Source organism: Mytilus californianus, unplaced genomic scaffold (assembly GCF_021869535.1).
Source record: "Mytilus californianus isolate M0D057914Y unplaced genomic scaffold, xbMytCali1.0.p SCAF_22, whole genome shotgun sequence".
In the NCBI taxonomy this organism is placed as follows: domain Eukaryota; kingdom Metazoa; phylum Mollusca; class Bivalvia; order Mytilida; family Mytilidae; genus Mytilus; species Mytilus californianus.
In genome coordinates, this window is record NW_026262671.1 from 1623563 (window position 1) to 1639138 (window position 15576).

Consider the following 15576-nt stretch of genomic DNA (forward strand, 5'->3'; position numbering starts at 1 on the left):
ATATATGGTATCTGCTGTATATATGGTATCTACTGTATATTTATCATGTTTATGATATATGGTATCTGCTGTATACATGGTATCTACTGTATATTTATCATGTTTATGATATATGGTATCTGCTGTATATTTATCACGTTTATGATATATGGTATCTTCAGTATATTTATCATGTTTATGATATATGGTATCTGCTGTATATTTATCATGTTTATGATATATGGTATCTGCTGTATATTTATCATGTTTATGATATATGGTATCTACTGTATATTTATCATGTTTATGATATATGGTATCTACTGTATATTTATCATGTTTATGATATATGGTATCTGCTGTATATTTATCATGTTTATGATATATGGTATCTGCTGTATATTTATCATGTTTATGATATATGGTATCTGCTGTATATTTATCATGTTTATGATATATGGTATCTACTGTATATTTATCATGTTTATGATATATGGTATCTGCTGTATATTTATCATGTTTATGATATATGGTATCTGCTGTATATTTATCATGTTTATGATATATGGTATCTACTGTATATTTATCATGTTTATGATATATGGTATCTGCTGTATACATGGTATCTGCTGTATATTTATCATGTTTATGATATATGGTATCTGCTGTATATTTATCATGTTTATGATATATGGTATCTGCTGTATATTTATCATGTTTATGATATATGGTATCTGCTGTATATTTATCATGTTTATGATATATGGTATCTGCTGTATATTTATCATGTTTATGATATATGGTATCTGCTGTATATATGGTATCTACTGTATATTTATCATGTTTATGATATATGGTATCTGCTGTATACATGGTATCTGCTGTATATTTATCATGTTTATGATATATGGTATCTGCTGTATATTTATCACGTTTATGATATATGGTATCTGCTGTATATTTATCACGTTTATGATATATGGTATCTGCTGTATATTTATCACGTTTATGATATATGGTATCTGCTGTATATTTATCATGTTTATGATATATGGTATCTGCTGTATATTTATCATGTTTATGATATATGGTATCTGCTGTATATTTATCACGTTTATGATACATGGTATCTGTTGTATATATGGTATCTGCTGTATATTTATCATGTTTAGGATATATGGTATCTTCAGTATATTTATCACGTTTATGATATATGGTATCTTCAGTATATTTATCATGTTTATGATATATGGTATCTGCTGTATATTTATCACGTTTATGATATATGGTATCTACTGTATATTTATCATGTTTATGATATATGGTATCTGCTGTATACATGGTATCTGCTGTATATTTATCATGTTTATGATACATGGTATCTGTTGTATATATGGTATCTGCTGTATATTTATCATGTTTAGGATATATGGTATCTTCAGTATATTTATCACGTTTATGATATATGGTATCTTCTGTATATTTATCACGTTTATGATATATGGTATCTGCTGTATATTTATCACGTTTATGATACATGGTATCTACTGTATATCTATCATGTTTATGATATATGGTATCTACTGTATATTTATCATGTTTATGATATATGGTATCTACTGTATATTTATCACGTTTATGATATATGGTATCTTCAGTATATTTATCATGTTTATGATATATGGTATCTGCTGTATATTTATCATGTTTATGATATATGGTATCTGCTGTATATTTATCATGTTTATGATACATGGTATCTGCTGTATATTTATCATGTTTATGATATATGGTATCTGCTGTATATATGGTATCTACTGTATATTTATCATGTTTATGATATATGGTATCTGCTGTATATTTATCATGTTTATGATATATGGTATCTGCTGTATATATGGTATCTACTGTATATTTATCATGTTTATGATATATGGTATCTGCTGTATACATGGTATCTGCTGTATATTTATCATGTTTATGATATATGGTATCTGCTGTATATTTATCACGTTTATGATATATGGTATCTGCTGTATATTTATCATGTTTATGATATATGGTATCTGCTGTATATTTATCACGTTTATGATACATGGTATCTGTTGTATATATGGTATCTGCTGTATATTTATCATGTTTAGGATATATGGTATCTTCAGTATATTTATCACGTTTATGATATATGGTATCTTCAGTATATTTATCATGTTTATGATATATGGTATCTGCTGTATATTTATCACGTTTATGATATATGGTATCTACTGTATATTTATCATGTTTATGATATATGGTATCTGCTGTATACATGGTATCTGCTGTATATTTATCATGTTTATGATACATGGTATCTGCTGTATATTTATCATGTTTAGGATATATGGTATCTTCAGTATATTTATCACGTTTATGATATATGGTATCTTCTGTATATTTATCACGTTTATGATATATGGTATCTGCTGTATATTTATCACGTTTATGATACATGGTATCTACTGTATATCTATCATGTTTATGATATATGGTATCTACTGTATATTTATCATGTTTATGATATATGGTATCTACTGTATATTTATCATGTTTATGATATATGGTATCTGCTGTATATTTATCATGTTTATGATATATGGTATCTGCTGTATATATGGTATCTGCTGTATATTTATCACGTTTATGATATATGGTATCTACTGTATATTTATCATGTTTATGATACATGGAATCTACTGTATATTTATCATGTTTATGATATATGGTATCTGCTGTATATATGGTATCTGCTGTATATTTATCATGTTTATGATATATGGTATCTGCTGTATATATGGTATCTGCTGTATATTTATCACGTTTATGATATATGGTATCTACTGTATATTTATCATGTTTATGATATATGGTATCTGCTGTATATATGGTATCTGCTGTATATTTATCATGTTTATGATATATGGTATCTGCTGTATATATGGTATCTGCTGTATATTTATCACGTTTATGATATATATGGTATCTGCTGTATATTTATCATGTTTATGATATATATGGTATCTGCTATATATTTTCATGTTGATGATACATGGTATCTGCTGTATATTTATCATGTTTATGATACATGGTATCTGCTGTATATTTATCACGTTTATGATATATGGTATCTGTTGTATATTTATCATGTTTATGATATATGGTTATCATTTGATAGGAGATTCCAGCACATTTGGCCACATCACCCATGCCTTCTAGTGTCGACCTTATGGAGAAAGGAGTGATGGAGATGAAGAAGAAACATGGAGATAAAAGGAAGAAAATAAAGAAAATCAAAGACCTAGATGAAGAAGAAGAGAGTGAACAAAATGAACCGGTATGAACGTGATTTGTAAAGGTTTTATTCCCTCTGTCAAGATGTCCTGTAGAAAACTGAGGATTCCATTATTTTCATGGGTACCAATTTTTTTGGTTTGAGGAAACATTGAAAATTTGTGGGTACTTAATTTCCCAAAGTTTGCAAACAAATTGAAAAAAAATTGATACATTTTAATTACTATGTATTCATTATTATGCATGGGATACTAATTTTTGTGGATTTCACAGGTATAAATAAGTAACCAAGAATTTAAATGATCAATGAAGTACAAATTTTCTATAGGCTGGTATGCAATTTTTCTTCAATCCACGAAAATTGATATCAACAAAAATATATGAAACCACTCTTTATTTGGTTTAACATTAGTCTTGACCTACATTTTCCATGCAAATTTGTACGTTACAAATAATAATGAATCAACATTACATGGTACATGTGGTATAATTTAGAGTTTTTTTTATATGTTTATTTTTTAAAAGCATTTAGATGACTTCTAAATGTGCAAAAATCATTTTCTTCCATTCTCTTGTCCGTATTTTAATTTGGATAAATATGTGATTTAAAAATTGAGACATTTTCACACATGTGGTTCAATTTTCAAAGCACCATGTACAAGACCTCTTGAAATGAAAAACTCAAAATTTTCAATTTCTTGGATGAGTTAGCTGTCATGTCCAATATAATTTAAAAGTATAATTACTCTTGGTACATTTTTATAATTCACAGACAGGACAAGACAGTTTGACAGAAGCAAATGAACAGAGTAGGAAGGTACGAAGGAAACGATCCACAAAAAGGAAGAATCAGGCGGAAACACCTAAAATTGAACCTAGAACAGATGCCACAGAAATATTTGAGATCGATGATGTTTCTTCAGATGAAGAATTAGCAAACCTTCCAATGATTCCTCCTGGCTTGTCCAAGTCTATTAGCCTTCCTGTTGTCGAGGAGAATAAGTTTGAACGTACACGGGAATGGGCTACACAATCATACGATGGATTCCCACATGTATTTAGTGACACAGAAATGTCACCAGTTAGTAGGTCAGTAGACAACTTCTGATCAAATAGTTAATTATAAACTTGATAAGAGAACTGAAGTTTATGACTTCGACAAATGTAACATAATCGTGGGTAGTTAGCACCAGTATGATCTGAGATACAGGAAGTACAAAAATTTCAATAGAATTTTCATTATTACATGTAGGTTCACTCAGAAAATGATGCAGATGATACATATCTTCATTTTCTTTGAAAAATTGAATAAATAGATGTTTTTTTTTTTATGGGAAAATGTTACATTTGGCAATTCACAACTGCTAGTTACTATGGATTCATAATTAGTCCCTACCGACAAAGTCGAAGGGGACTTTAGGTTTGCACACTGTCTGTCTGTCTGTCTGTCTGTCTGTCTGTCTGTCCGTCCATCCGTCAGTCCGGCAAATCAGTTTTCCACACTTTTTTTCTTCGTGCTTGAAGATATTGATTTGAAATTTGGTATATACTTTTATCATGACAAGTTACAGATCAAGTTTGATTTATGTTCCGGTCTGATGATTTTGTGCAGAGTTATGGTCCTTGTTATTCATGGGATATCAATATTTATCAAGTTCCTTGGTACAGGTGAACCACAAATTTAAATGTTAAACATAAAACTAAGTTTTTTATGGTTGTGTGCAGACTTTGACAAAACCATAAAATCACATATCCACGAAAATACAATTTTCCTTAATTCTGAAAATTTGTACCCACAAAAACAAAAGAAACCACAGTAGTATATTTACATATGTAACACTCCCAAACGTGTCCTTCCCCCAAAACGTGTCTGATTCCCCCAAACGTGTCTATTCCCCCCAAACGTGTCCGTAATATTCAATGTTGCCCAAACGTGTCCGATTTCATAACCCCCAAACGTGTCCGATAATTGTTATTCGCCAAAACGTGTCCACTGTTAAACGCCAGAACGTCTCACGTCTTTTAGCGCTAATACATGTATGTCCTAAATGAAATCAATAACGTTTACAGCAATTCTATGATGGGGGAAACAGTTGATCATGAGGTAGTAATTTATTAGCATTAGTTTGTTCAATGCCGGTTGTTAATGATTATCATAATTGCAAATTTAATATGTAATATATGAATTAACTTTTGACTGAATTTGCTTATTGTCCAGTTGCAAGTATTTCATGCTCATTTAGAGCGAACATACAAATAATTCTAGTGCAGTTGAATTAATCGTTTACTATGTAAATTATGTGTTACTAATAAACTCCGATGATGCATTTTATATTAATCCGACGGCAGGCTTTCAGGAAAATTGACTTCCCTTTTTTTCAACAGTTCTGATATTTTAAAAGCTCTTCAAATCAAAAACTAGTTTTCCGGGTTTCTAATAAATTTTAGATTTCGAGCATCACTAAAGACACACGAACCAGAGAAATAACGTCCAGTGCCAAATATTTCATGCATTATTTGAACGAAATCATGTTAACAATAAATACTGTATATAGGTTCTATTATCTTACCGGGAATTTAGGATTGGACCTAAATTTTGACGGTTATTCGGGATTAACACTAGTTGGGATTGTAATCTAAAAAAAATAAGAGCGAGTGAAGACCGATTTTTTTATGACTTCAGTAAGAAACTACTGCAATCTCCGTTATGTAATAGAGGCTGTTTTAAATAAAAGTTGCGGAAATTTAAAAAAAATGTTGCCTTCCAAAATACTACTGATGGCACCATGAAAGAGTGAATTGCTACAAAGGTATTAATGCGCAGAGAATGAGACATTCTCCCTACACGAGGTATCTGATTAAAAATCTACAATTTAACTGAGCATGGCTGCTTACATTTACATCCAACATAGCCGAACGGACGCCCCCACTTTTAACCAGGTTATACTGCTGGTTTAAAAAAGACCTAAAGTAATTTATTTCTATTTTTTAATGAAATAATAAAATGAGTATACGTTAATGAAAAAACAATAACTAAAAATAACCTACGTATTTATAATATGACACGAATGATAGTTCCAGCAGAAGAAAAAATTAAGCTTGATATGGACACGTTTGGGGGATTGGGCACGTTTGGGTGTTCATTAAAAAATGGACACGTTTGGGCGTTTATACAAATGACACGCTTTGGCGCCCTTTTACATTTAGACATGTTTTGCAGTTCAGTGACGTCATGTGGACACGTTTGGGGGAATCAGACACGTTTGGGGGGAAGGACACGTTTCTGAGTGTTACACATATAATCCTGAAATGGTCTTTTATCTTACTTTTATGAGACAGTCCAGCCTTTTATTAAAAAATTTGATAATTTTTTATTTTAGCCCTGTTGGAAGCAGGCCACCCTCCCCAAAGAGTGATACTGAGGTGGAATGTCACAGACAGTCAAAAGGTTCATTCTTAACAGAGGAGGACACAACACTCTGGGAATGGGGAGATTTGCCTAGGAAGTCTGTGGCAGATGTGCCAACAACTGTTGGTGAGACAGAGTCCAGAGACCTTATCCTGGGTATGTATTAAGTAACTCAAACTCTAGGAGTGGAGGCTATATTGCAATCACTTGTCTCTTCATTTGTTAAACAAATATTTTGTCACACTTTTGTCAGAAACTACTTAAAAGAACAACTTCATATTTGGTCAGCAGACGGGCAGGACTGAGTTTGTAATGTGTATTTTCAGATATTCAAAGGGAAATAATCCATATAATATAAAAAAACTGTTACACAAGCTTAAATTCTTTTTTGATAGTCTTGGAAGAAGGAAAATTAAAAAAAGACATTGCAACGTGTAACCCGCAGTATAGCTCAATGAATTAGAGTATTGATAATAATACTGAGGTCCCCAGTCGATACCAGAAGATGAAGATGATATGATTTTCTAGTGCTTTATTTGTTCTTTTAAATGATAATTTATGATTGTAGACAATAAGCAGTCCTCATCAGGGTTGTTCCAGTTCATGAAAAGTACAAGAAATGTCCGGCATAAGCCTGAATTGGAGGGAATCTATCTTGATGATCTTAACTTAGATGAAATGAGTCCAGAAGTCGCAAAGTTATACTTCCCAAAAAGGTAAGCAATTGTAGATCTCAGGAATAATTTAGCTATCTTTGGTTTTGTTGAAAATTTATAAATTTTTACAACAAAATGTTCATATTTTGCTTTACATTTGACCAGCTTTACATTTGACCAGATAAGTGAATGCTCATCTTTTAATTCACTAAGTAACTAAGGCAGAAAAATATATGTATGTTTAGGTTTGTAGCTGAAATAGTATTGGGTTGGTAGGTCGTAAGTTTTTTTTTGGTCACATATTGGAAAATATTGTGACTTCACTTAGTGTTATTATAGTATCATACATTCTTTTGGGTTTTCTCAGAAGTTCAACAACTGTTTAAATGAACAAAGAGACAACGATGGACATGGTATTGTCAATTTTGTCTCATATTTCAATAGAATGAGTAAAAATTACAACAATTGATATGTTAGTTAAAAAATTCAGCCAAGGAAATCCTCATAAATATATTGGGAGTTGAAGATGAAAATGAGGGTCAGTTGAGAAACCCTAAACACACTTTTTCCGTCCCCTCTGCGATGTGTTGCGGGGAAATAGAAATAGCAGGCATCTCTCTGTCCATCCAGTCTTGTTAGTGCTCTCACATCTACAATTCTTGCAGATTTTTATACAACTTGTATCATGGGTTTATATTTGCAATGTCTTGGGCAAGTTCAAAAGTCAGTGTATCAAAGATCAAGTATTTTAAAAAGAGTTATGCTCCTTGCAAATATTTATATGGAAAATTTCATTGTTAGCACTCTCATGTGTACAATTTGTGCCAGATTTTTATAAAACTTATATCATAGGTTTATATCAATGATAATCAACAATGTCTCGGACAAGTTTGAAAATCAGTGCTGATCATTTATTTTTTTGAGTTATGCCCTTTGAAACATTAGTTATATGGATAATTGCATTGTAAGCACTCTCACATGTACAATTTTTGCCAGATTATTATCAAATTTACATCAAAGGTTTATATTACCAATGCCTCGGACATGTTAGAAAATTTGTGCCAATCAAATATTTTTAAAACAGTTATGCCCCTGGGAAATATTAATTATATTGGAAATTGCATTGTATTTGCTCTTAAACCTTTATTTCTCTGAGACATTTATAAAAGTTTTGAAAAACAAAAAGAAACTTTTTTTTAGTTATTGGCCTTGGATAGATAAAATACCTACAATGCGGGGGACAATGGAACACTGTTCTTTTATTGTGCCTTAAATCTTTATGAAATCAGCCATTTTTGTACCAAAACTTGAAACTTTGTTATTCATATTATAATTGTCAATGAACACTAGTGATATGAATAAAAATTTCACAAAAATCCAAGAGACATCTCAAGGTCAATATAGAGGTCAACATACGAGTATGCAACAGTAGACAAGTGTCTATATGATAAGTCAAGCTCTAAAATCGCTTTGTGTCTAGAATTTGTGAATGAATTTAACAGAGACTATTTAATTATTACTGAAAAATGAATGCAGGCCCTAAACATATGAATGATATAAAGCCTTGGATTGCCAGTACATTTTGTCTCCTGTATATAAATGAGTGTATAACTGATTTTGATATTACAATTAGAAAAAAATATGTAAAATGGAATGCATTTAAGTGTATGTTCTTAGCATGATTATTTCAAGCACAAGCTTACAGTTGAACTACTTTTTGCTTGTCACTTTGATTGTTTCTTAGCTGCTATAAATATTAATGTCTTGATTTCGTCTATAGAAGCTGCTCAGAGCAGTAAGTATTTGAAGAAGCCTTATTTTATCACGTAGCTTATTTTTTAATAGTATATGAAAGTGCAATTTAGTGATCTATTCAAATGTTAGCTTTAATAGCTTTTTTCACACACATGCTTTTTTTTGCTTATTTTCTTGAGGCAATATTATGTGCTTATTTTTATTTTACTATTTGAAGAATGTCATATATGTAAGTAGCTTGGAGAATTACCTCCCCTTCTAATACCACCAAACTTTCTGTTCATGTATAATAAACTGTGTGAGGTGCTACTATCTTAACTCTTGGTCTTAATGAATTTTCAGCAATATAACTGTATATAGCTTGTTTACTTACAAAAAACTACTTATATGAACACTATGGATTAATTATTATTTGTAGGATACCAATTTTGGTGAACCACGAATTTCAAAGTTCAACAAAGTACAAATTTTCTATTGGCTTGTATGCAGACTTTGGCGAAACCACGAAATCAAATATCCACGAAATTACAATTTATCCTCAAGCCATGAAAATTGTGTACCCAGGAAATTATTAACATCCACAGTATAGAAATATTCATTGAATAAACATTTTTGACCTGGTGTAATATTCCTGTAAATTTTGCTACAACTCAAGTGGATTTTGCCCATTCCACTAATCTAGATGGTCTCCTTTGTCCACCCTGTGGTGTTGATGTTATTTCCACTTGTCTAAATGGTCCCAATGTCAAACCTGTGGAGTGAGTAGACATTATTTCCACTTGTCTAGATAGTCCTATTTGTCAACCCTGTGGAATGGACATGTTATTTCCACTCATCTAGATGGTCCCCTCTGTCCACCCTGTGGAGTGGACATGTTTGTTTCACTCATCTAGATAGTCCCCACTGTCCACCCCATGAAGTGGACAGGCTATTTCCACTCATCTAAATGGTCCCCATGTCCACCCTGTGGAATAGACATTTTTTCCACTTGTCTAGATAGTCCCATATGTCCACCCTGTGGAGTGAACATGTTATTTCCTCTCATCTAGATGGCCCCCCTGTGTTCACCCAATAGAGTGAACATGTTATTTCCTCTCATCTAGATGGTCCTCTTTGTCCACCTTGTGAAGTGGACATGTTGTTTCCCCTGATCTAGATGGTCTTCTTTTCCACCCTTTGGAGTTAAAATGATATATTTTTTTTTTTCATCATAAGATAGAACATATAGTTTTTTTTTTCATCATAAGATAGAACATATAGTATTTTAGAAATACATGTTGTCCTGCGTTATAGTTTGACAACGTCTGTATCAAATGGATCTCCTCCACTGGTTCTTCAAAGTCATGGTTATAAACACACACGCCCAACCCCCTGAAATTTCTTTTATAAAATTCAGTATATATCTGTGCATATATATACTAATTTGTTCGAAAAATGAAAAAGCCAAGCCATAACTGAGGTAACAATTTTTATGCCCCCACCATAGAGGAGGGGGCATTAATATTTACCCTTGTACGTCAGTACGTCCAAAAGTTGGTTTCTGTTCTCTAACTTTAGTTTGCCTCAACCAAATGTTATGAAACTTATACACAATGCTTATTCAACAAAACACAGATCAAGTTTGAATTTTGGTGGCATCACTTTAACCGTTCTAGAGTTATGCCCTTTACAAATGGAAAAATTGCTGAATTTTTCGTTTCCTTTCTCTAACTTTAGTTTGCCTCAACCAAATGTTATGAAACTTATACACAATACTAATTACCACAGATCTCAGATCAAGTACAAATTTGGGTAGTGTCACTTTTACCGTTCTTCAGTTATGTCCCTTTATAATTTTATATGATATGCAAGTGGGGGCATCATCTGTGTCCCATATACACATTCCCCATTTATTTTAAGTTTTAAAAACATATTGATTGGAAATAGAAAAATATCTCCATAGGTTCAACTGTTGGTAGAATAGGTTAAGGGCCATTCCATTACAATGGATGTGGTTGGTTAGGAAGGGCTTTCAAAATTCCCCCAACAAGCACCATACCAAGCACCATACTTTTGTTAAGTAATTTTGCACACATCAAATGGACATAAAACTTTACTTGACCAATGGTCTAGGCCTAACAATAAAAATTCCTGGTCCAAAAAATTTAATTTAAATTGTGTGTGTTGCCTAACTACCCACCTAAAAAACAGCTTACTCAAAAAATTTAATGACACAAATCATTTCAATATTTTTTAAAAAGTTTTTTTCATGCTCTAACGTCGTTTTCTTATCTAAAACATGTAACTTATGTTGTTGGCAAAAAATAAAAATAAAATCTCTACTTACCTAACCCTATAAGGCATGGGTGTGCAACCTCAAAGTGGCCCTGTCCTACCCTCCTACACCCCTTTCAATAGAATACCCTATTGTTGCTGAGGATTCATTTTAGTGTTACTGAATATTTGTACATGCATGATCTATACATATATAACTTACATATATTCTAACCAATTACAAAAGTATTAATAAAATATTCAGTTTCTTTAATATTAGAAAATAGTACCTTTGTAGTAGCTAGTTTACAAACCTCTTCAAGGAGTATGTGATAACAACCAATCATTAATCATCCCGCTAGAAACAATCATTATATTTCTCATCGGTGTGTACACATGTTTTCATTAACCTGATCTTAATTATTTGGGACTTGTAAATTTTTTTTTTTTTTAATTTTTTTTTTATTAACCAGCACTTAAAGCATATACATGACATACATACAATATAATACATGTTAGATATACAATATATCATTATTATAATTGGAAATATTAGACATTTTCTATAGAACAGATCACAAGAAAAAAGTTCAAAAATATAAAAATAAATAAATAAGTAAATAATAATAATAAGTATCAGAAAGTATAGGAGTGGAAAATGAAGAAGACTAAAAAGAAAGAAAAAAGCAGAGAAAAGGAATTATCCAGTTACATCCCTATCTATATTTAAAATTTTTTTTTAAATGTAACATATTCATGATATTCATGATGAATGATATTTGAAAAATTAACCATACATATTTCTTATGTAACAGCCAGCAACACTGGTAAAGAACATTACATGAAAATAATATATTCTCTAAAATAAATTTTATCTCTTGTAAATGTTGCCTCAGTAGGAATTGTAGTATGAAATACAATTATAAATTCTACTGTACATAGAAGGGAGATTCAAAGCAGATATAAATCTCTCTTGCTGGTGTTGTGAATGATTCTTTTTGGTGGATTTGGAGTGACAACACACTTATTTACAATCATGTCATACATTACCTATGGAATACACATCAAATAACATGTACAGAGATATACATGAAATACAATGTACAGAGATATACATGAAATATAATGTGCAGAGAAATACATGAAATACAATGTACAGAGAAATACATGAAAATATATACAGAGAAATACAAGGTACAGAGAAATACATGAAATAAAATGTACAGAAAAATACATGAAATAAAATGTACAGAGAAATACATGAAATACCATGTACAGAGAAATACATGAAATAAAATGTACAGAAAAATACATGAAATAAAATGTACAGAGAAATACATGAAATACCATGTACAGAGAAATACATGAAATATAATGTACAGTGATGTACATGAAATACAATGTACATAGAAATACTGGAGTGATTCACCAGCCTTCCTAGTGAAAATTCACCACAGTAGTGATTTTTTACTGAGTCATCTTGTGTGTACTGTACATGCATTGAGATACAACAACATATGAAATATAATCTGTTGATTTGATTTTTGCCTACAGCAAGATACACTTTTTTACAGATATATTTTCTTCTTTAGAAACATAAAGTCATAAGACTTGCCAAGCAGTTTAAACAGTACCTTGTTAAGAAATATTGAAAATGGCCCAAACAGCAATCATCTGATTTAGTTTTCGCTTATTGTTTGCGTTGAAACTGAAACTGTCTGCCTGGTTTTATTTATGTCTTTATTGTCTTATTCCAGGTTTCACCAGACACAGTTCCAGTCGATCAGAGAACGAGAAGATGATGTCGAATCTGGTCGTGGTGCTTCACTTCCCGTCTCTCCTCACTCTGTAGAGGGCGCTGTATGTGGACCACCTGTGTCCTTTCTGAGGTCAGAGGTCAAATCCCTCGGTACCTATTCTATGTCCCTCTGTGGTGGTTTGTCAGAGGGTGTTACCTTGGAAAAGTTCATGCAGAAGATTGTGACCTTTGATGACCTTTGTGACAATTTTGGCATGATCAACAACCCAGACTTAGTCATTCGTATCGGGGAAAAGTAAGTCATGTTAAGATTTTTATTCTGCATTTAGCAATTCTATTACACACAAGCTATACTTCAGAAAATGCTAGTTTTTGATTCTACTAGAAATTCAAGGTGTAGTTTCAGTAGTCATGGTAGTATCTGTACCAGTCATAGTGATTACTGTAATGTTTTGGAGGTCAAAAGGTTAAATATTTAGAAGACAAGGAAAGGAGTAATGTAAGGTCATTAAGAGAATAAGCATACATGTATAAAGGTCATAAATATGATAATTATAAACATGAAATTTGGCAGAATTATTTATACTTTTTACTGTTTTAATGGGGGACGGCACATCCAGAAATATCTGCTGAATAAAACTGCATCACAAATGTGGGAAAGATATAATAAAAACTATGCTAATAGCAATATTTGTTTAGAAATGCAAGATATCCTCAATATAACCACCTTTTTCAATATAAATTAAAATAATCACCAACTAAGTTTGACCATTGAATGTTTTTGCAGGTACTATAACTGGCTGACAGCAGCACCTATGATGCTTACTCATCTGGTATTTGAAAGGAATCTTTCACAGGTATGTGTTTACTCTTTTGCAAGAAATATAAACACATGAGGTCAAAATAAGAATTAGTATATAAATATACAAATAAGAGTATTAGGTATGAATTAAGTCACTACCACCAGATACCCTACTACAATTTATTTTTATTCTTCCTTTGGCTGGAATCAAATGAGCTTTGGTTTTTATGCCACTGGAAGGGGCATTAAGTGTAAACCTTGTCCGTTTGTACTTCCCGAAATTTGTTTCCGTTCTTTAACTTTAGTTTGCCTCAATCAAATGTTAAGAAACTTATACACAATGCTTATTACCACAAAAACTGCCTCGGTGGTCTTGTGGTAGCATGTTCGTCTTTTGTGCGGGAGGTCGTGAGTTCGAACCCTGGCCGGGTCAAACCAAAGACTTTAAAATTGGTATTTGCTGCTTCTCCGCATATATAAGGATATATAAGCACGACGCATTAAGGAGTAAGAGCAAAGACTGGTCGGCTTGGAGTCAGAATAATGTATCCAGGTAAGGTGACATGTCTTCCATGGGACTGTTACCTTGTGAACTAGAACGTTAAAAATCTAGTTCAGCATGTCGGTCTAGTACAAAGCAGGGTAAATATTCATATAACATTAACATGTTCTCGTCCTGAATATGCATATCAATTTGCCGCTGGATGTTAAAGCCATCATCCATCATCTTTTTACCACAAAACACAGATCAAGTTCTAATTTGGGTGACGTCACTTTTTACGGTTCTCGAGTTAAGCCCCTTTATAACGTTATATGCAAGTAGTGGCATCATCTGTGTCCTATGGACACATTCTCCATTTATTTATTAATAGTATATGTCATGCGTTAATTTGAAATGCCTTTTCTAAACATTTTATTCAAGATTTTTGGTCGTGTTTGACAAAGTGATAAACCAGCTTTTAGTATGGTTGTTTGTGAAAAGTGGGTACCTGTTTTGTATAATTTTTCTCCTACAGTTTTCAACCCAGACCCTTTAACTTCACAGATAGCTTGCACACATATTGAAGTTGTGCTATTGTACATTGTTTTGGGAATTACCTCCCATTTTTCAGACTTTTTCAGCAAAATTTTTCAAAATGAGTACTAATGTGTAATCACTGCCTCCTGTTGTTTAACCCAGACCCTTGATACTACACAGAATGTTCCATAAATTGAAATGTTTATTTTTCTCCATTGTTTAAGAACCTTGTAAGCAGCTCGAAACATGGAGTCTATATTTTCAGTATTTTTTTTTTTTTATCATCCTGAACATGCATGAGATATTTGCCACTGGACGTTAAGCAACCAACAATCAATCAGTAATCATTTTTGATACATTCTTTTGATACATTACAGACCTCTATGAACAAATTAATAGATGAACATATGCCAAAGAAGAAAGAAAAGAGAACTAGTGGTGTGTCGTCGTGGTTTTCATGGGGGAGGTCATCCAAGGTCATAGATCAGTCACAGTCTCAGGACAAACAGGCTGTGCAGACATCTATGTCTGATTCAGAGATAGGAACAGGAAAAACGGTAAGTTCTGTAGATAGCTGTGATTTCATAAATTTTTTGCAGTGTTCTTATTATTGTG

The 15576-nt window shown here is 32.0% G+C and overlaps 1 protein-coding gene across 3 annotated transcripts in view; it reads left to right on the forward strand.

Moving 5' to 3' along the window:
• Positions 1-15576, forward strand: part of LOC127732079 (phosphatidate phosphatase LPIN1-like) — a 60464-nt gene that overhangs the window by 21060 nt on the left and 23828 nt on the right. For 2 of the 3 annotated variants that reach the window (XM_052241135.1, XM_052241134.1), the window contains exons 4-11: positions 3194-3352; positions 4082-4398; positions 6690-6874; positions 7287-7434; positions 9155-9169; positions 13140-13436; positions 13929-13998; positions 15339-15518. In XM_052241135.1, coding sequence (XP_052097095.1) covers positions 3194-3352; positions 4082-4398; positions 6690-6874; positions 7287-7434; positions 9155-9169; positions 13140-13436; positions 13929-13998; positions 15339-15518 — 1371 coding nt within the window. The remainder of the gene's footprint in view (positions 1-3193; positions 3353-4081; positions 4399-6689; positions 6875-7286; positions 7435-9154; positions 9170-13139; positions 13437-13928; positions 13999-15338; positions 15519-15576) is intronic. The other variant, XM_052241136.1, reaches the window with a different exon arrangement.